Source organism: Pristiophorus japonicus, chromosome 8 (assembly GCF_044704955.1).
Source record: "Pristiophorus japonicus isolate sPriJap1 chromosome 8, sPriJap1.hap1, whole genome shotgun sequence".
NCBI lineage: Eukaryota > Metazoa > Chordata > Chondrichthyes > Pristiophoridae > Pristiophorus > Pristiophorus japonicus.
In genome coordinates this window covers 87,092,291-87,113,518 of record NC_091984.1, presented here as the reverse complement: position 1 = coordinate 87,113,518, position 21,228 = coordinate 87,092,291, and the positions used below count along the sequence as shown (strand labels likewise).

The 21,228-nt window shown below is 48.1% G+C and overlaps 1 protein-coding gene across 1 annotated transcript in view; it reads left to right on the top strand.

The window, feature by feature from the left end:
- Positions 1-21,228, top strand: part of sgip1a (SH3GL interacting endocytic adaptor 1a) — a 250,115-nt gene that overhangs the window by 128,607 nt on the left and 100,280 nt on the right. The window contains exons 7-8 of the mRNA XM_070886140.1: positions 4,287-4,305; positions 20,095-20,106. Coding sequence (XP_070742241.1) covers positions 4,287-4,305; positions 20,095-20,106 — 31 coding nt within the window. The remainder of the gene's footprint in view (positions 1-4,286; positions 4,306-20,094; positions 20,107-21,228) is intronic.

The following is a 21,228-nucleotide window of genomic DNA, read 5'->3' as shown; positions in this document are numbered from 1 at the left end:
GGTACAGGTGTGTGGGTGCAGCTGTCTGATTTTAGAAGCACTGCCACCCCATTCTCGCTCGGCGGACCAAAAAAGAAAGATTTGCATTTAATTCGCACTTTTCACGACCACTGGACGTCCCAAAGTGCTTTACAGTCAATTAAGTATTTTTTGAAGTATAGTCACTGTAATGTAGGAAATGCGGCAGCTAATTTATGCACAGCAAAGTCCCACATACAGCAATTTGATAATGATCTGATAATCTATTTTTTAATGATGTTGGTTGAGGGATAAATATTGGCCGTACAGAAGGGTTAACTCCCCTGCACTTCTTCGAAATAGTTCCATGGGATTTTTTACATCCACCTGAGAGAGCAGATGGGGCCTCGGTTTAAGGTTTCATTTGCAAGATGACACCTCTGACAGTGCAGTACTCCCTCAATATTGCACTGGAGTGTCAGCCTAGATTTTTGTGCTCAAGTGTCTAGAGTGGGACTAGAACCCACAACCTTCTGACTCCGCGGCGAGACTGCTACAAACTGAGCCACAGCTGACAGCACAGCCAAGTTACAATTGGCCCGACAGTTTCTGTCACTAGACAGTAGGAAAATATATCATTCAACAACTGGGAACCACCACTAAAACAACCAACCAAAGCATTCAAACAATTTTTCCTGACGTCTTTAAGTGGTCAAGCTGATAATACACATGCAAGAATATTTTTTAATAACATAATAAATTTTAGCAACATAATAACTACATAAAAACTTAAATACCTCCCAAAGAAATATTTAATGTTATGCACAAAATTGTCCATATCCCGTTGGAAATCCATCAAATAATGTTCTCCCCCAGGGGCCTACCCTCTCTCCTGGAGCTTCAGCTTTTCTCCTTTCCTAGAAGTTGCAATGTTCAGCTAAACCTTGGGTTCCAATACTTTTTGAGCTCTGTGAATGGGCACCCGAGCCCCCCCCGCTCCCGCTCAGCCTCCCACCTCCCCCGCTCAGCCTCCCTCCTCCCCCGTTCAGCCTCCCTCCTCCCCCGCTCAGCCTCCCTCCTCCCCCGCTCAGCCACCCTCCTCCCTCGCTCAGCCTCTCTCCTCCCCCGCTCAGCCTCTCTCCTCCCCCGCTCAGCCTCTCTCCTCCCCCGCTCAGCCTCCCTCCTCCCCCGCTCAGCCTCCCTCCTCCCCCGCTCAGCCTCCCTCCTCCCCCGCTCAGCCTCCCTCCTCCCCCGCTCAGCCTCCCTCCTCCCCCGTTCAGCCTCCCTCCTCCCCCGCTCAGCCTCTCTCCTCCCCCGCTCAGCCTCCCTCCTCCCCCGCTCAGCCTCCCTCCTCCCCCGCTCAGCCTCCCTCCTCCCCCGCTCAGCCTCCCTCCTCCCCTGCTCAGCCTCCCTCCTCCCCCGCTCAGCCACCCTCCTCCCTCGCTCAGCCTCTCTCCTCCCCCGCTCAGCCTCTCTCCTCCCCCGCTCAGCCTCTCTCCTCCCCCGCTCAGCCTCCTTCCTCCCCCCGCTCAGACTCCCGCCTCCCCGCTCAGCCTCTCTCCTCCCCCGCTCAGCCTCTCTCCTCCCCGCTCAGCCTCCCTCCTCCCCCGCTCAGCCTCTCTCCTCCCTCGCTCAGCCACCCTCCTCCCCCGCTCAGCCTCTCTCCTCCCCCGGTCAGCCTCTCTCCTCCCCCGCTCAGCCTCGCTCCTCCCCCGCTCAACATCCCTCCTCCCTCGCTCAGCCTCTCTCCTCCCCCGTTCAGCCACCCTCCTCCCTCGCTCAGCCTCCCTCCTCCCCCGCTCAACCTCCCTCCTCCCTCGCTCAGCCTCTCTCCTCCCCCGCTCAGCCTCCCTCCTCCCCTGCTCAGCCTCCCTCCTCCCCCACTCAGACTCCCTCCTCCCCCCCGCTCAGCCTCTCTCCTCCCCCGTTCAGCCACCCTCCTCCCCTGCTCAGCCTCTCTCCTCCCCCGTTCAGCCTCCCTCCTCCCCCGCTCAACCTCCTTACTCCCCCCGCTCAGACTCCCTCCTCCCTCGCTCAGCCTCTCTCCTCCCCCGTTCAGCCTCCCTCCTCCCCCGCTCAACCTCCTTACTCCCCCCACTCAGACTCCCTCCTCCCTCGCTCAGCCTCTCTCCTCCCCCGTTCAGCCTCCCTCCTCCCCCGCTCAACCTCCTTACTCCCCCCGCTCAGACTCCCTCCTCCCTCGCTCAGCCTCTCTCCTCCCCCGTTCAGCCTCCCTCCTCCCCCGCTCAGCCACCCTCCTCCCCCGCTCAGCCTCCCTCCTCCCCCGCTCAGCCTCCCTCCTCCCCCGCTCAGCCACCCTCCTCCCCCGCTCAACCTCCTTACTCCCCCCGCTCAGCCTCCCTCCTCCCCCGCTCAGCCACCCTCCTCCCCCGCTCAACCTCCTTACTCCCCCCGCTCAGACTCCCTCCTCCCTCGCTCAGCCTCTCTCCTCCCCCGCTCAGCCACCCTCCTCCCCCGCTCAACCTCCTTACTCCCCCCGCTCAGCCTCCCTCCTCCCCCGCTCAGCCTCCCTCCTCCCCCGCTCAGCCTCCCATTCTCAGACTTTCTCTCAGAAAGAATAACCCAGCGCAAGAAAACAATTTCTTTGCAACAAACAGAAACACCTTGCAATAGCTACACCTGGAAACTGCACTCCTCATTGAACCTTGGAAATTTGTCAGCCACTTACAGCCCTGCACTTAGCCGAATTCCACTCTCCCAATAGTGGCACATGGCTTTGCTCCTAGATCGGATCCTGGACTGTGCTCCCAGTCACCGCTGGCCCCAGTGCCCACTGCACCCCCAGTGCACACTGCTTTCTCCCTCCTATTTCTTCACTGCTGTCCCCCTTCCCAGGGCTCACTGCAGTCTCTTCCATATGTGTTCGCTTCTGCCTTTTACCTTGCCCAGAGTACTCACTGGCCCTCCCAGGTTCTCTTGTTCATTAGTCTCTCTGCATCCCAACTGCTGACTGTTCTCCCTTTCCCTCCTGGGTGCTTACAGCTCTCCTCTCCCCCCCACCCCGCAACTCCCAAGCTGGGTTCCCACTACACTTCCTCAGTTAGACACTGCTCCCACCTTACACTTCAGCACTACTTTGAAGTGCTCCATGGACCAAGCTCTCCACCCATGTGCTCAATGCCCGAGAGTTTCTCCCCCAAATGCCATTAGTGCCGCCCTCTCCAATGCTGATTGCCCTTGGCATAGCCTTCTGTTACACTTTCCTCTCACTGCCACCACCTTCCGCCCCCCCCCCTCCCACCACCGGCTGCATTCCTTCTCTTCTGAGACCCAGTTGCCATGCATTGGCCTCATCCTTTCAGGTCTCAGTTCCCCTGGAGCAGGTACCCATCTCAACTTTTATACTGCAGTTTCTCTGCTCTTTATGCTCATTACTCCATTGCAAAAATGGTTATGTTGCCACGGCTGTTCAAGCATGTCAGCACCAACTGGATAATCGAAAAACAAAAAATATACCACTAAAAATAAAATTATTTTGTACTGAGCATGCTGATCATAGTTAGTGCTGTGAAGTGGAACATGTTTCTCTGTTCCTGCGTCCATCGTCCACATCAAGCACTCACATCAGGAGCAATACCGATCACTGCGCTTGTATCACCCACCTTTGTGATCCCTCGAAATGAGATTCCAAATGCAGTGCCAAATTCAGGGTGATTACATGTTGTGGGTCCAAACCCATTAGCAACTGAATTGAAAATGCATCAAACCCATTCCACATTGGCCCATACAGCAAGCAGGAAGAAGATGCTCATCCTTCAGCCGAGGTTAGATTCAGACCCAAATCCCAGAACCAAAAGGATAGTACGATACCACACTACACCATCTAAGGCCCCGGGAAAGGTATACGCTCAGTCACTGTCAGGTGACATGTGTAAATATATTTTATACAAACATAGAAACATAGAAACATAGAAAATAGGTGCAGGAGTATGCCATTCGGCCCTTCTAGCCTGCACCGCCATTCAATGAGTTCATGGCTGAACATGCAACTTCAGTACCCCCTTCCTGCTTTCTCGCCATACCCCTTGATCCCCCTAGTAGTAAGGACTTCATCTAACTCCCTTTTGAATATATTTAGTGAATTGGCCTCAACAACTTTCTGTGGTAGAGAATTCCACAGGTTCACCACTCTCTGGGTGAAGAAGTTTCTCCTCATCTCAGTCCTAAATGGCTTACCCCTTATCCTTAGACTGTGACCCCTGGTTCTGGACTTCCCCAACATTGGGAACATTCTTCCTGCATCTAACCTGTCTAAACCCGTCAGAATTTTAAACGTTTCTATGAAGTCCCCTCTCATTCTTCTGAACTCCAGTGAATACAAGCCCAGTTGATCCAGTCTTTCTTGATAGGTCAGTCCCACCATCCCGGGAATCAGTCTGGTGAATCTTCGCTGCGTTCCCTCAATAGCAAGAATGTCCTTCCTCAAGTTAGGAGACCAAAACTGTACACAATATTCCAGGTGTGGCCTCACCAAGGCCCTGTACAATTGTAGCAATACCTCCCTGCCCCTGTACTCAAATCCCCTCGCTATAAAGGCCAACATGCCATTTGCTTTCTTAACCGCCTGCTGTACCTGCATGCCAACCTTCAATGACTGATGTACCATGACACCCAGGTCTCGTTGCACCTCCCCTTTTCCTAATCTGTCACCATTCAGATAATAGTCTGTCTCTCTGTTTTTACCGCCAAAGTGGATAACCTCACATTTATCCACATTATACTTCATCTGCCATGCATTTGCCCACTCACCTAACCTATCCAAGTCACTCTACAGCCTCATTGCATCCTCCTCGCAGCTCACACTGCCACCCAACTTAGTGTCATCCGCAAATTTGGAGATACTACATTTAATCCCCTCGTCTAAATCATTAATGTACAGTGTAAACAGCTGGGGCCCCAGCACAGAGCCTTGCGGTACCCACTAGTCACTGCCTGCCATTCTGAAAAGTACCCATTTACTCCTACTCTTTGCTTCCTGTCTGACAACCAGTTCTCAATCCATGTCAGCACACTACCCCCAATCCCATGTGCTTTAACTTTGCACATTAATCTCTTGTGTGGGACCTTGTCGAAAGCCTTCTGAAAGTCCAAATATACCACATCAACTGGTTCTCCCTTGTCCACTCTACTGGAAACATCCTCAAAAAATTCCAGAAGATTTGTCAAGCATGATTTCCCTTTCACAAATCCATGCTGACTTGGACCTATCATGTCACCTCTTTCCAAATGCGCTGCTATGACATCCTTAATAATTGATTCCATCATTTTACCCACTACTGAGGTCAGGCTGACTGGTCTATAATTCCCTGTTTTCTCTCTCCCTCCTTTTTTAAAAAGTGGGGTTACATTGGCTACTCTCCACTCGATAGGAATTGATCCAGAATCAATGGAATTTTGGAAAATGACTGTCAATGCATCTGCTATTTCCAAGGCCACCTCCTTAAGTTCTCTGGGATGCAGTCCATCAGGCCTTGGGGATTTATCGGCCTTCAATCCCATCAATTTCCCAAACACAATTTCCCAACTAATAAGGATTTCCCTCAGTTCCTCCTCCTTACTAGACCCTCTGACCCCTTTTATATCCGGAAGGTTGTTTGTGTCCTCCTTAGTGAATACCGAACCAAAGTACTTGTTCAATTGGTCTGCCATTTCTTTGTTCCCCATTATGACTTCCCCTGATTCTGACTGCAGGGGACCTACGTTTGTCTTTATTAACCTTTTCCTCTTTACATATCTATAGAAACTTTTGCAATCCGCCTTAATGTTCCCTGCAAGCTCCTTCTCGTACTCCATTTTCCCTGCCCTAATCAAACCCTTTGTCCTCCTCTGCTGAGTTCTAAATTTCTCCCAGTCCCCGGGTTCGCTGCTATTTCTGGCCAATTTGTATGCCACTTCCTTGGCTTTAATACTATCCCTGATTTCCCTTGATAGCCACGGTTGAGCCACCTTCCTTTTTTTATTTTTACGCTAGACTGGAATGTACAATTGTTGTAGTTCATCCATGCGGTCTCTAAATGTCTGCCATTGCCCATCCACAGTCAACCCCTTAAGTATCATTCACCAATCTATCCTAGCCAATTCACACCTCATATCTTCAAAGTTACCCTTCTTTAAGTTCTGGACCATGGTCTCTGAATTAACTGTTTCATTCTCCATCCTAATGCAGAATTCCACCATATTATGGTCACTCTTCCCCAAGGGGCCTCGCACAACGAGATTGCTAATTAATCCTCTCTCATTACACAACACCCAGTCTAAGATGGCCTCCCCCCTAGTTGGTTCCTCGGCATATTGGTCTAGAAAACCATCCCTTATGCACTCCAGGAAATCCTCCTCCACCGTATTGCTTCCAGTTTTTGCTAGCCCAATCTATGTACATATTAAAGTCACCCATTATAACTGCTGCACCTTTATTGCATGCACCCCTAATTTCCTGTTTGATGCCCTCCCCAACATCACTACTACTGTTTGGAGGTCTGTACACAACTCCCACTAACGTTTTTTGCCCTTTGGTGTTCTGCAGCTTTACCCATATAGATTCCACATCATCCAAGCTAATGTCCTTCCTAACTATTGCATTAATCTCCTCTTTAACCAGAAATGCTACCCCACCTCCTTTTCCTTTTATTCTATCCTTCCTGAATGTTGAATACCCCTGGATGTTGAGTTCCCAGCCCTGATCATCCTGGAGCCACGTCTCCGTAATCCCAATCACATCATATTTGTTAACATCTATTTGCACAGTTAATTCATCCACCTTATTATGGATACTCCTTACATTAAGACACAAAGCCTTCAGGCTTGTTTTTTTTAACACCCTTTGTCCTTTTAGAATTTTGCTGTACAGTGGCCCTTTTTGATCTTTGCCTTGGGTTTCTCTGCCCTCCACTTTTCCTCATCTCCTTTCTGTCTTTTGCTTTTGCCTCCTTTTTGTTTCCCTCTGTCTCCCTGCATTGGTTCCCATCCCCCTGCCATATTAGTTTAACTCCTCCCGAACAGCACTAGCAAACACTCCCCCTAGGACATTGGTTCCGGTCCTGCCCAGGTGCAGACCGTCCGGTTTGTACTGGTCCCACCTCCCCCAGAACCGGTTCCAATGCCCCAGGAATTTGAATCCCTCCCTGCTGCACCACTGCTCAAGCCACGTATTCATCTGCGCTATCCTGCGATTCCTACTCTGACTATCACGTGGCACTGGTAGCAATCCCGAGATTACTACTTTTGAGGTCCTACTTTTTAATTTCGCTCCTAGGTCCTTAAATTCGTTTCGTAGGACCTCATCCCTTTTTTTACCTATGTCGTTGGTACCAATGTGCACCACGACAACTGGCTGTTCTCCTTCCATTTTTAGAATGTCCTGCACCCGCTCCAAGACATCCTTGACCCTTGCACCAGGGAGGCAACATACCATCCTGGAGTCTCGGTTGCTGCTGCAGAAACGCCTATCTCTTCCCCTCACAATTGAATCCCCTATCATATCGCTCTCCCACTCTTTTTCCTGCCCTCCTGTGCAACAGAGCCAACCACGGTGCCATGAACTTGGCTGCTGCTGCCCTCCCCTGATGAGTCATCCCCCTCAACAGCACTCAAAGCAGTGTATCTGTTTTGCAGGGGGATGACCACAGGGGACCCCTGCACTACCTTCCTTGCACTACTCTTCCTGCTGGTCTTCCATTCCCTAGCTGGCTCTGGACCCTTCTCCTGTGGTAAGACCAACTCGCTACACGTGCTACTCACGTCGTTCCCAGCATCGTGGATGCTCCAGCGTGAATCCATCCTCAGCTCCAATTCCGCAACGCGGTCCGTCAGGAGCTGGAGGCGGATACACTTCCCGCACACGTAATCGTCAGGGACACCGGAAGTGTCCCTGAGTTCCCACATGGTACAGGAGGAGCATATCATGTGACCGAGCTCCCCTGCCATGACTTAACCCTTAGATACACTTAAATTGGCAACAACAATGTTAAAATTTACTGACTGTTATAGAAGAGAAAAAAGAAAAACTACTCACCAATCCAGCCAATCACTTACCCCCTTGGCTGTGACGTCACCTTTCTGTTTCTTTCTACTTTTTTGCCTTCTCCCTGTAGCTGCACCGGCTGGGCCTTTATAGGCCTCTCGCCGACCCCAGACTCGCGCTGCTCCGAGCTCCCGCCTCCTCGACTGACTGCTCGAACTGCTCGACTCCCGCTGGCCTTTATAGGCCTCTCGCCGACCCCGGACTCGCGCTGCTCCGAGCTCCTGCCTCCTCGACTGACTGCTCGAACTGCTCGACTCCCGCTGGCCTTTATAGGCCTCTCGCCGACCCCGGACTCGCGCTGCTCCGAGCTCCCGCCTCCTCGACTAACTCATTAACCCAATCAGTATAAGAAGTCACTGTCACTCTTTAGTTAAATGGGTGGTTTGATTAGAAGTATAAAGTTGCAGAATCATCATAGCCTGTACTATGTTCTGTACAGAATGTGCATCTTACACAATGAACCATGCTTCAACCTTTCAATATTGTTAAAAGGATTAATCTGATCATTTACAAACAATGTTAAAAGTCCTTCAGTGTCAGAGAAAGGACAGGTCTGAATATAGATTAAATATGTCAATTTTCTATTAACATAACCGGATTTATTAATATGGAATATCAGATGAACTATGAAACCCGAACATGTTGCCCAATGATAATGATCCTTTCATCAAATCATTGTGCTGAAAATGAATGAGTGATTTGTAATTGCTCATTTTTATCAGATTTCTGGATGGATTAATATTGTACAAATTAATATTTGCTATGCTTCATTCATGGTCATGTAATGAAACCAATTAACTATGACCAGGCACAAAGATGTTGAGCAGATCTTTGTTAAAGTTCAATAAAGCTTTGCCTTCATATGAACCTTTTAAAGGGACACATCTGATAGAAAAGTGTTTGGTAAAATATTATTTTCACAAGAGCAGTCTGCTTTCTTCACAATATCATGTGTGATGATACAGTTTGACAAGATTTTTATCATGCTTGCTTTGGATTATTAGAATGTGAAACATTTCTGCGGGGAAAAATCTATCGTTATTGTTGTGTACGGAGAAAGAGTCAGACTGAAAACAGTGAGCTCAAAGTAAAGTGTGACCTTAGTCTTTTATTGCAAGTCTCCAGAGTGCCTCTCCAACCTGTGAAGCCTCCTTAAATACCTGTGCTCCCAAGGGATTATGGGATCCCTTGGGACTTCAGGAGATAAGCCCTCTGGTGGCTGTACAGAGTAAATACAAGTATACAAGTATACATATATAATAACATCGCCCCCCCCCCCCCCCCAAAGTCAATAGTGTAACTATTTACAATGTGAGTCGATCAGGGGCCCTTTTTGCCCTGGTTGATCGTCCCGATGTGAAAGCTGGTGTTGTTGAATCATTTGTTGGGCCCTGCTGAGCTGCTGTGCAGCTGGCCTTGCTGGGCTGCCTGGTGTGTTGGGCCCTGCTGGGCTGCTGTGGATGATGGGTTCTGCTTTGTGGTCAATTGTGGTGCCGGTTGCCACTGGTGTGTATTTTGGCGGATCAAAAAAGGTAGGGTCCAAGGTGGGATGCTCAGGGTCGTCCATGAATCTGAGTTTGATTTGCTCCAAGTGTTTCCGGTGAATGAGTCCATTTGAAAGTTTGACCCGAAACACCCTGCTCCCCTCTTTGGCCACGACAATGCCGGGAAGCCACTTGGGACCTTGTCCATAATTTAATACAAATACAGGATCATTGATTTCAATCTCGCATGACACATTTGCGCTATCATGGGATGCACTTTGTTGAAGCCGCCTGCTCTCTGCCTGTTCATGTAGATCAGGGTGAACTAACAAGAGCCTTGTCTTAAGTGCTCTTTTCATGAGCAGTTCAGCAGGTGGGATCCCAGTGAGTGAGTGGGGTCTCGTGCGGTAGCTAAGCAGGACTCGGGATAGGCAAGTCTGCAGTGAGCCTTCAGTTACCCTCTTCAAGCCTTGCTTGATGGTTTGCACTGCTCTCTCTGCCTGACCATTGGACGCTGGTTTAAACAGGGCAGATGTGACATGTTTGATCCCGTTACGGGTCATGAATTCTTTGAACTCAGCACAGGTAAAACATGGTCCGTTGTCGCTCACCAGGACATCGGGCAGGCCGTGTGTGACAAACATGGCCTGCAGGATGTCAGTAGTGGCAGCGGATGTGCTAGCCGACATTATCTCACATTCAATCCACTTGGAGTATACGTCTACAACCACAAGGAACATTTTACCCAAGAATGGGCCTGCATAGTCGACGTGTACCCTAGACCATGGTTTGGAGGGCCAAGACCATAAACTTAGCAGCGTCTCCCTGGGTACATTGCTGAACTGCGAGCATGTATTACATCTGTGAAAGCAGGACTCTAAGTCCACATCGATACCGGGCCACCACACGTGGGATCTGGCTATTGCTTTCATCATTACGATGCCTGGGTGGGTACTGTGGAGGTCATTGATGAAGGTGTCTCTGCCCTTCTTGGGACCACTACTCGATTGCCCCACAGAACGCAGTCTGCCTGTATAGACATTTCATTTTTGCGCCGCTGGAACGGCTTTATCTCTTCCTGCATTTCCACTGGGACACTGGACCAGCTCCCATGAAGCACACAGCTTTTGACTAGAGATAATAAGGGGTCCTGGCTTGTCCAGGTTTTGATCTGCCAGGCAGTGACAGGTGATTGCTCACTCTCAAATGCTTCCATAACCATGGCTAGATCTGTGGGCTGCGCCATTTCCACCCCCGTGGTGGGCAATGGCAGCCTACTGAGAGCATCGGCGCAGTTTTCTGTGCCTGGCCTATGGCGGATGGCGTAGATGTATGCGGATAACGTGAGCGCCCATTTCTGGATGCGGGCCGATGCGTTGGTATTTATCCCTTTACTCTCGGAGAACAGGGGTATAAGTGGCTTATGGTCAGTTTCCAATTCGAATTTTAGCCCAAACAGGTATTGATGCATTTTCTTTACCCCATAAGCATACGCTAACACTTCTTTCTCAATCATGCTGTAGGCTCTCTCAGCCTTAGACAGACTCCTGAAATCATTAGCTTGTTGTAATACACACCCGACGCCATATGATGACACATCACATGCTAGTACCAAGCGCTTACATGGATCATACAACACAAGCAATTTGTTTGAGCATAACAATTTTCTCGTTTTTACAAAGGCATTTTCTTGGCTTTTGCCCCAAACCCATTCATCCCCTTTTCGTAGTAAGACATGCAGTGGTTGTAACAGTGTGCTGAGACCCAGTAAGAAGTTACCAAAGTAGTTCAGGAGTCCCAGAAACGACCGCAGCTCCGTCACGTTCTGTGGCCTCGGTGCGTTCTCGATTGCCTCTGTCTTCGCGTTGGTGAGCCTGATGCCGTCCACAGCAATCCTCCTTCCAAAGAACTCCACTTCAAGCGCCAGGAAAACGCACTTCATGCGTTTTAACCTGAGCCCCACGCAGTTGATTCGACTAAGAACCTCCTTCAGGTTCTGCAGATGCTCGACTGTGTTCTGACCTGTGACCAAGCTGTCATAGAAACATAAAAACATAGAAAATGTCGTCCTGGAAGACCACGGTGTGCGGGACCGACTTCAGTAAGCTTTCCATGTTTCTCTGGAATATCGCCACCACCGATCGGATTCCAAATGGGCATCTGTTATAAACAAAATGACCTTTGTGCGTGTTGATGCAGGTGAGCGCCTTCGATGATTCCTCCAGTTCCTGCGTCATGTAGGCTGAAGTCAGATCCAGCTTCGTAAACGTCTTTTCTCCTGCCAGTGTTGCAAAGAGGTTGTTGGCCTTTGGTAGTGTGTATTGGTCCTGTAAGGAGAAATGATTGATAGTTACTTTGTAATCGCCACAGATTCTGACGGTACCATCTCCCTTTAGGACTGGGACGATAGGGCTGGCCCACTCGTTGAACTTGATCGGGGAAATTATGCCCTCTCTTTGCAGTCGGTCTAGCTCGATCTCTACCCTTTCTCTGATCATGTACGGTACTCTCTCGCCTTCTGATGGATGGGTCGCGCCCCGGAATTAGATGGGTCTGCACTTTTTCTCCTTGAAATTTCCCGATGCCTGGTTCGAACAGCGAAGGAAATTTGTTTAAGACCTGGACACACGAAGTGTCATCAGCGGGCAATAGCGCTCGGATGTCGTCCCAGTTCCAGCGTATCTTTCCCAGCCAGCTCCTGGCGAGTAGTGTGGGACCATCGCCCGGTACCACCCAGAGTGGTAGCTTGTGCACCGCTCAATCGTAGGAGATCTTTACGGTAGCACTCCAATTACAGGAATCAGTTCTTCGTGTAAGTTCTTAGTTTCATGCGAACTGGAGTTAAGACCGGCTTTGAAGCCTTGTTGCACCACAACCTTTCGAAAGTCTTTTTGCCCATGATGGACTGGCTCGCGCCCGTGTCAAACTTCATTGACACCATGAGTCCATTTAGTTCAACATTCAGCATTATCGGGGGACAATTCGTGGTGAATATGTGCACCCCATGTACCTCTGCCTCCTCTGTCTGAGGCTCTGGTTCATCGTGATCCTCCATGGATCTGTCCTCCTCTGCAACATGGTGGTTTGCAGTTTTAACAGGCTTTGCAGCTCGCCTGCACACTCGTTGGAGGTGTCCCATTGTTCCACAGCCCTTGTAAACGTACTCTTTGAATCGGCATGAATAGAAACGATGATCACCCCCGCAGCACCAACAAGGTGTTAATGGCCTTGCATTCATCACCCTTGATGGTGGACTCTGAGACATCTGCGGACGTGTGACCTGCCCTCTACGTTACGATTCGAAAACAACATCACTTTGTTCACAGTACTTGTAACTGCACTTGTGTGCTGTCAGATTTGCTTCATATTGTCACTGGTGGCAATAAACGCCTGGGCTATCGCTATGGCCTTACTCAAGGTTGGGGTCTCTACAGTCAAAAGTTTGCGAAATATGGTTTCGTGGCCAATGCCAAGTATGATAAAGACTCTGAGCATGTGCTCCAAATGTCCTTCAAATTCGCAATGTCCTGCAAGGCGTCTTAGCTCGGCGACATAACTCGCCACTTCCTGACCTCCAGATCTTTTGTAGGTGCAGAACCAGTACCTCGCCATCAGAACGCTTTCCTTCGGGTTCAAATGCTCTCAGACCAGTGTGCACAAATTGTCTTACGATTTCTCCGTGGGTTTCGCTGGAGTAAGCAGATTCTTCATGAGGCCATACATTGGTGCCCTACAGACGCTGAGGAGGATCGCCCTTCGTTTGGCAGCGCTCTCTTCCCCATCTAGCTCGTTGGTCACAAAGTATTGGTTGAGTCGCTCCACAAAAGTTTCCCAATCATCTCCCTCTGAGAATTTCTCCAGGATGCCCACTGTTCTCAGTATCTTTGGGTTTGCTATCTGTATCTCGTCACCAGTTGTTGTGTATGGAGAAAGAGTCAGACTGAACACTGTGAGCTCAAAGTAAAGTGTGATCTTAGTCTTTTATTGCAGGTCTCCAGAGTGCCTCACCAACCTGTGACGCCTCCTTAAATACCTGTGCTCCCAAGGGATTATGGGATCCCTTGGGACTCCAGGGGATGAGCCCTCTGGTGGCTGTACAGAGTAAGTACAAGTATACAGAAATAAAAGTTATTATTTTATTTTTCTAATAAATGCTTCATACTTTAGAGGTGAAGTCTGGTAAGAGCAATTTTCCTATTTTTTAAAATAAAAAAAGGGAAGGTGCACTTTAACTTGCATGTCTGTCCTCTTTCATGGACAATTTTGAAACTTTGTTTATCGAAATGTTCATATGAACAGAGCGACTCATCAATATTCCATCAATTGTCAAGCTACCTTTTGAAGAGAAAATCATGTACTGAAGAAACAATGTACATTACTATGGCCGTTACTAGGCTGGTAATGAACATTTCTGGTTTGGGAACCTCCAACTTTGCGTAGTGGAAGGTTCTTGAAGTTGATGGATGGATTCCCAATGAAACCATTTGATGATGTCACCAAACTGAGTCCCAGCTCTGTGCAGCGGCCTGACATTACCCAGCTTTATATTGAAATGACCCTCCTTTCTTTGTGTACAAAACCCCTCAGCTGTTCTGGCGCACTCCGGCCATAACTGTTTCTGAAATTTTGTGGGGTCACCTACAATTTCTTTGTGCAGGGGTGGATCCAGTACTCCCCATCCCACAACCAGCTACTTGGGCCTTGCTTTCCATGGCAATGAAGGCCGTTGCCCCTATCTCCGCCAACTTTGGTGGGGTCAGCAGCAGAGGTCACGGGTAGGTGTCCTTAGCACTTACTCCAGGATTTGCCCAGCTGCAGATTTTTGGGGCCAAACAGAAGATGGATGTGTTGAGCATTGAGTCAACTGAAACCCCAACATTTTGCTACTTTTTCCATGGCTATTTCAACACAGTTTTTCTTCCTACGTGTATTAATTTACAAGTGTCCATATTAAATTGCATCTGTCATTATTTAACCCACTTACATATTTTTTCACCTTCCAGTTACTGATTTTTGACCCCTTCAATTTCCTGCTGGAAATGTCAGGTGATGCAAATTGGCAGGTGTATTGAAATGATAGTCGAATGACGGAAATGCATCATCAGAAATAGTTTCTGTCATTTGTGCCATAGCAACACTAGCCCCCAGGGGTATCTGTTCAGCCCAGGTATGAAGCATTGTTACGGCATATAAAGTTTAAATGGCCTAAAAGCCAATGTTATTCATTGTGGATGAATTGGTTAGCAAGCTTATCTGATTTCCATGCTTACTTTAAAATTATTATTTTTACACACAAATATGCAAAACTGTTCAGCAGAAAAAGGCCATTTGGTCGATCAAGCCTGGCCCACACAGCCGTGAGAGATGAAGCACTATGATTAGACACCCCCTACCCACCAGCAACCTGGAATCTCCTGGAAGAGGCAAAAAAACCCAGATAAAAACCAAGTCCAATTAGCGGGGGGGGCGGGGTGGAAACCTGAAAAATTCCTCTCCACCCCTAAGGCAAATAGAACTAGTCCAGGAGACCACGTTGACCATGCTTATATTACCTGGTATTTTATCTACCTTTTTTAAGACGATCTCCACCCCAGCCACGATCTAGTCTTGTTCTCTTTTGAAGGTTTGCGGAGACTCAGCACTTGTCGCATGAGTTGGCAACTTATTCCATATGTCTACTATCCTCTGGGAATGGAAGAACTACCCAGCATCTAACTTGACCTTACCCTCACGTAACTTATACGCATGGCGCTCTGCTTTCCCTAATCTATTAAATTGAAAAAATATATCAATAGTAAAACAATCTAGTCCTTTAACTTTTTTTATATTCCTCTACCAAAGTCTATTGTTTCTCCAAAAACGAATAGGCCTAGAACTAGAAATTGAATTAATTTGCGCCATCTGTTTGTTACCGTGGATGGCACTGTTAACAACTGCCGCCATATTCGGCAGGAGTTTAGCGCCGGCACTAAGGCATTGCGCCCCGATCTCCTGCACCCGGAGATCATGATGTCATCGCAGTTCACATTGCCCCATTAGCGCCCGGCCCCAAAATTAACTTTCTCCCCCTGCAGCAGTGCCAGGCGAAAGAATCGACAGCTGAAGGAGGCGAGTCTCGGACGGCCGGCCGCTATCGGGGCAATAATTAAAAGCAAGGTGGCCGACGTAAACTTTAAAAAAAACTTACCTTCGTTTTCCAGCTCCTGCTCCAGGTTCTTCGCGGGCTCATGACCGCGATCGCTCAGCCCGGCACTCTGCTTGTATGCCAGGCTGATCACGTGGCACCCCGCTTCCTGGTGGTCCAGGTAGGACCCTTTTTATAATGCAGAGTTGGCAGCGTGGGCCCTTCTCTTTAAGTGAGGGAAGGACCCCTCAGACACAGCAGCGCTGCACGACCCAGTGCGTAGTGTTGCTGAGGTGTCCGCCCCGTTACCTTCCCAGAAGGAACTGGAGTGCTTGATTTAACGCTGAATTTCTCGAGAGGGGCGGGATTTCCGCACCTGGTGCAAAGTCTCATGCCTGCCAAAGGTTACTGCCCCTAAATGGGGCAATACTGAAAATTTAAGGCCCTAGTTTTTTAAGCTTATCTGAGTAAGTCAGGTTACTTAAGCTGGGAATCATTTTTGGGACATCTTGCGTCACCACAGTGGCCGCCAGCAAGGCAATACTGTGGCAGGTGTCCACAACCTGTGATAGCCATCCTCTGTGCCTTGTCTAGGCAGACTTTCTCACAGAGCCTGGAGAGCCTGCCATAATTGGGATAAATTCGCCAAGGCCAGAAAACTGGCAGGGGACTGGAGCACATCTTTGTGGTGAGAGTCCCACCATGCTGAAAATGCACCCCATTCCGCAAAAGAGAAATATCTGGGCCATTTTCTGTAACTCTTAAGTGGCAGCTTATGTCCCTGTAAATTTCCTTCCCCTTAACATCCTTATTTCACCAAATCTTAATTGTAACTAATATTGAAGCTTCCCTGGCTAATCTAAATCTCTAAATCTGCCACTTTATTCCAAAGATTCCTCCCATTTGATGAATTCTGAAATGTCATTCCTCTCCCTCCATTCTATAACTTCATCTGCTTTTTATTGTGTCTTTACTTCCCTGTGTGTTGTATCTTTTTACACCGTCTATCAAGTCATTCATTAATATACCCAATCTGCTTCTCTCCCAGTAACCCAGCATGTGGCTCTGGGAGTAATCGTAAGAGGTCTTGTTCTGAAACTACTACCAGCATCCTGACCTCACTCCACAAGATCTCTATCCTACTCTTTTGTCTGTTGATTCCTTCATGATTCATGACTTCTGGCTGTTTCTCGCATTTTGGGAGTTTTCCATCAGTCCATTAATTCCCTTGTCCTGATAATTAGGAAGCAACTCACCATTTCAGGAAGCCAATGCTATCTATCCCAGGATAATCACATTTTCTTGAACTACTACTTGTCAAGAGTTAGTATGGCACTGCTGTGCTCGATAGTAGCAGATGCCAGATTTGACTGAGCATGACATAGTCAAGCTGCTTGAATGTGCAATTGTTTGAGGTAAATGAAAGGGTACAAGTGACACCCTGCTCAATTAAACCCTCAGCTTTGCCATATCCAAAACGTTGCACTGTCGTTAAACCAATAATGTCCAACTTGCCTGCTCCATTTCGTTCAGGACCTGGATGTTGGGTAGCCTTACCCACCCTCCATTCCCCACCCCAGTCTTGCTCTTTCACCTTGTGTTGTGAGCCATTTTCTCCTGCAGACAAAGGGCAAGGGTTAATGAGTCACTATTGAGAAGGAATGTGGACATGTGTGGGGCTTCTTCATGAAGTGCATATCCTGAAAGTGAGAAGCAGCAAGTTGCAAGCAGGGTGGGAAGAAAGTGGTTGGAGTGTGAAATGAGGAAGGGGTCATCAGTGGAGTTCCTCGTTCTGCATGTCAGAAGAGGATGATGTTAATGGCTGCTGTGAAGGCAGCAAGCAAGAGGCAAGTGTGTGTTTGGAATGAGAGGTAAGGTAGTGTTTTCTTGCAATGGTAGAGAAGGATGTAATGCAGGGGACGGGGAAGGTCTGTTACAGGTGATGTGCAGAGAGATAGAGAAATGAACAGCTGTACTCACCCTTGCTGTACTGGTTAGGTCATTGAAGTGTTTCCTGCATTGAACCCAGGTCCTGGAATTGACCATCTCTGCCATCTCTCTCCAGGCCTGCTGTACATTCGGATTTTTCTTCCCATTCATGGCAAAGAGAATGTGCCTTTTGCACTCACCTCCTTCAACAGTAGCTTCAGGGAGGGTTCAGAGAACCTGGAGGCAGCTTTGCAGCAATATCAGGAACAAATCAATAAGAAGTGAGCACAATCCACCTTTAAGAGGTGCTTTCACGCTTTAAATTTGGCCTCAAGAAGCCAACAGGAATCCTGCCCTGAAATTGGACCGGCTGCCCATTCTCAATGCAATCGGGTGTGAGCTCGCCAGTCAGATGCAAATGAGGCCCAAATGAGTGCAATATTTAGGGAGCAAAATTTAGAGGCCCATTAGTGCCTTCGGAGGGCGTTAATGGGACACAACAGACTTTTCGCCCGGGAGGGGTGAGGAGGGAAATTGCCCGGGAGCTTGTGAAGGCGCTGACATGGCAACGTCCCGGACCGCCGCACAACCAGTGATCATGTCATCGCTGTGAGTGACGACCCCTCTGTACCGCGCATCAGCCCGTGGGGGAAATTGCGAGGAAATCATGCCAGCGGATGTCAACACCAGCTTCGCGGGTCGTGAAGCTGGGGTTGACATCCGTTGGCGGGGCGGAACTTAACTAGTTTGCCGGCTCTCGGGTAGGCTCCAGTATGTGATCCCTTGCATGGTCCGGGCAGCCATCGTGCAGCCCAGCACTCCCACGGTGGCCTAGTGGAGGCCATCAGAGGCCTTGCATACTGCACAGTGGCCCTCCCTTTAAACGAAGGGGAGGGGCTTTGAAGTGCGTCAGCGCTGCATGGAGCATCCGCATAGTGCTGCAGTCCTCGCTCCAGTAGTGCCCCAGGACACGCCCTTAAAGGAAGTGCAGCGCTGGGTGCAGAAAGTCCAGGCCCCAGCTGGTTCCCACCCCCAATCAGGGCGCACGGCAATTTCACCCCCTTAGTGTTGGAATCTCTGAGCTAAGAAGAGGAAAGATTAGCCAGAATTCCAAATCTTGATCGCTCTCCAGAGACTTCTGTGGTGAAGTGTGCATATACGGATGCCAAGAGAGGGTAGCAAGCTGCTTGGTTGTAGCTCCACCCATGGTTGGATAGGCTGTAAAGTGAAGAATGGACACTCGGGCAGGGCTCCAGAGGATTTCCAGCACCTGTGTAACTGTAATGCAGCAAGAGTTACTGCCCTCACAAAGAGAGATCAGGAGAAAACATCTGAAGAAAATTTCATGGAAGAAAAATAAGTTACTGTGGGACTGCACTAATGTATGATGGAAAAGCTTAACTGTTTGGAGAACTGATTCCAAAATGGTGATTTCTAGTTACAGTGAGAACATGGCAATTAAAAGAATAAAATAACAGGTTCTGTAGGCAGTGTTCTAAAGTTTAATTCCTTTTGAACATTTGTTTTATAACTGTGCAATAGTTTTCAGCATATTATGTGCTCCAAAGGGTGCTTTTTCTGCCTCATGGTTATTTATTTATCAGGTGATCTGGTTGCCGTACTGGTGTGTTAACATCTTGTCACAGAATGGCAGGAAGTGGCACTAGCATGTCTCCATCAGGCTGCAGCTCAGGTTGGTCCCATGTCCCTCTGAGTGATCAGTTACAGGATGTCACTGATGTGAAGATTGTTCTGTCCAGTTTTGGAGCGGAAGGTCCAGATTTTGAGTAGGCTGACTGTAAAATATAAACAGAACACCAAGAAGATAATGTTGCAAGGTACTACTCCTGTTGCAAGTCTCAATGAACATAGGTCAGAAAAACAAGGCTTTCTCTCGCCACAACCACCTCGCTGCTGGCAGACATTGGCAAATTTGCCCCCTAAGAGTGTGTGGCCAGAGCTTTCTGTTTTGGGCTCATGAGCCTGTGATTTTTCCTTCCATTAAAGTTAATGGGTAAGAAGATCATAAGCGGGCAAGTGCAGAAGCAGAAAACCCTGGCCTATATATTAAAAATCCATTTTTATCTCTCTTTCTGATGTTTTCAATAAAATGTCATCAGCAAGGAAGAAGCTATCAGAAGTCAACATATTCCCCACCTTTTTTCTACCCTCTTCCCAGTTGCCCCATCCAGCAGGGAATTATGTTTAAACCTCAGAGAAATCCTCGAGGGAAAGTATGTGGTGTGTGGAGGAAAGGGGAGTGGGGGGCAGCAGGGTGAGGCGTAGTATCACAGCCAACCTCAATCCTTTCTTGACTCAGTGTCGACTGACTAGCAATCAGGAGCAAGTCTTCTGGCTGAGTTTTCCCCTTCCCCAGCCCAAGGGTACTGAGACTGTGAGTTATATTTAATGCCTGGTCAAAAATGAGATACTTTTCCTGTACTCTGATGATTGAACTCATGTCTGTGCACTTTAACCTTTGACAATGAAAGCTTTGTTCACAAATCTGTCACTCTCTGACCAGGTATCTGTTCTCTCTTCCCTTTTGCCGATCACAGAGGCGCAGTCCAGTGAGTATTCCTTTATGTTGTGTTTCACATATCTAGAATGCTTTAATTGTTGTTCATTTTGAATTTCATTCGATTCATTGGGGGAAAGAGATGTCAATGGTAATATGTTTGTTACTGCGGAAAGCGACCTTACCTTGAGCAACTTTAGATTCAACAGAAATTAAACGTGTTTATTTGAATTCTTCACATGTAGTTAAAACTTTGCATTGCCTACCAATGAGCCATCAGTACTTACCACTGTTGTAGTAAAGAGTACATACAATTTCAAACCACGTAAAAAAAAGGATGACTTTATTAGAATAGACTTAGAGTTTAAACACTCAATCACATAAAAATATGGACGCAGTTATTTGTATTATCAAAATGGCTGCATTGTCTCTGATTGGCTCTCCATTATCACATGACCTGATTGCTGATTGGTCCTCTTGGAGGATAAGCCACACCTTGAAGTTTCTCTGGAATGTGTAACTGGAACCACCCAGCCTAAGTTCTGACTGACTTTGCAAAGTGTAATTCGATCCATTCTGATCTCAGAAGCCAGAGAGAATAGATTTCCACCAACCCAACAAAAGCCTCCAAAGTTCCAGCCCTTACCCCAAAGCAAGTGCATCCCTCCCCCAGCCGAAGTCCCGTACCCCAGCAGTTATTACTTGGTTGTTGAAGAATGTATCAAATAAGCTCGAGTACTTATGACATTTTAGGATTTTCAATTTAAGAAGAGTTGGTAACTGTGTTGACTTTGTACCCCATACTCCTACCCCACAATTACCTTGCTGCAACCATTTATTTATTTACAAGGCAAGAGAATGTTTTGTGTTTTTTTATTTGCTCTTGAGACCTGAGCAATGCTGACAAGGCCACATTTATTGCCCATTCTTAGTTTTCCTGAGAAGCTGGTCTTGAACCTTTACCTTGAACCACTGTAGTGCTTGTTCTGAAAGGAAAATTGGGCGGGGTATATAATGGATGGCCGATCCGATATCGCCCATTTTACACTATCGCCCAAAGTCAAAATGACCCCCCCCCCTTGTGTGAGTGTGGGTCCATTACATTGTAGCATGTCTGTACTTTCTGGTGAAAGTGTTAGATCAGGGCACACAATACAAGATTTATGTATCACAG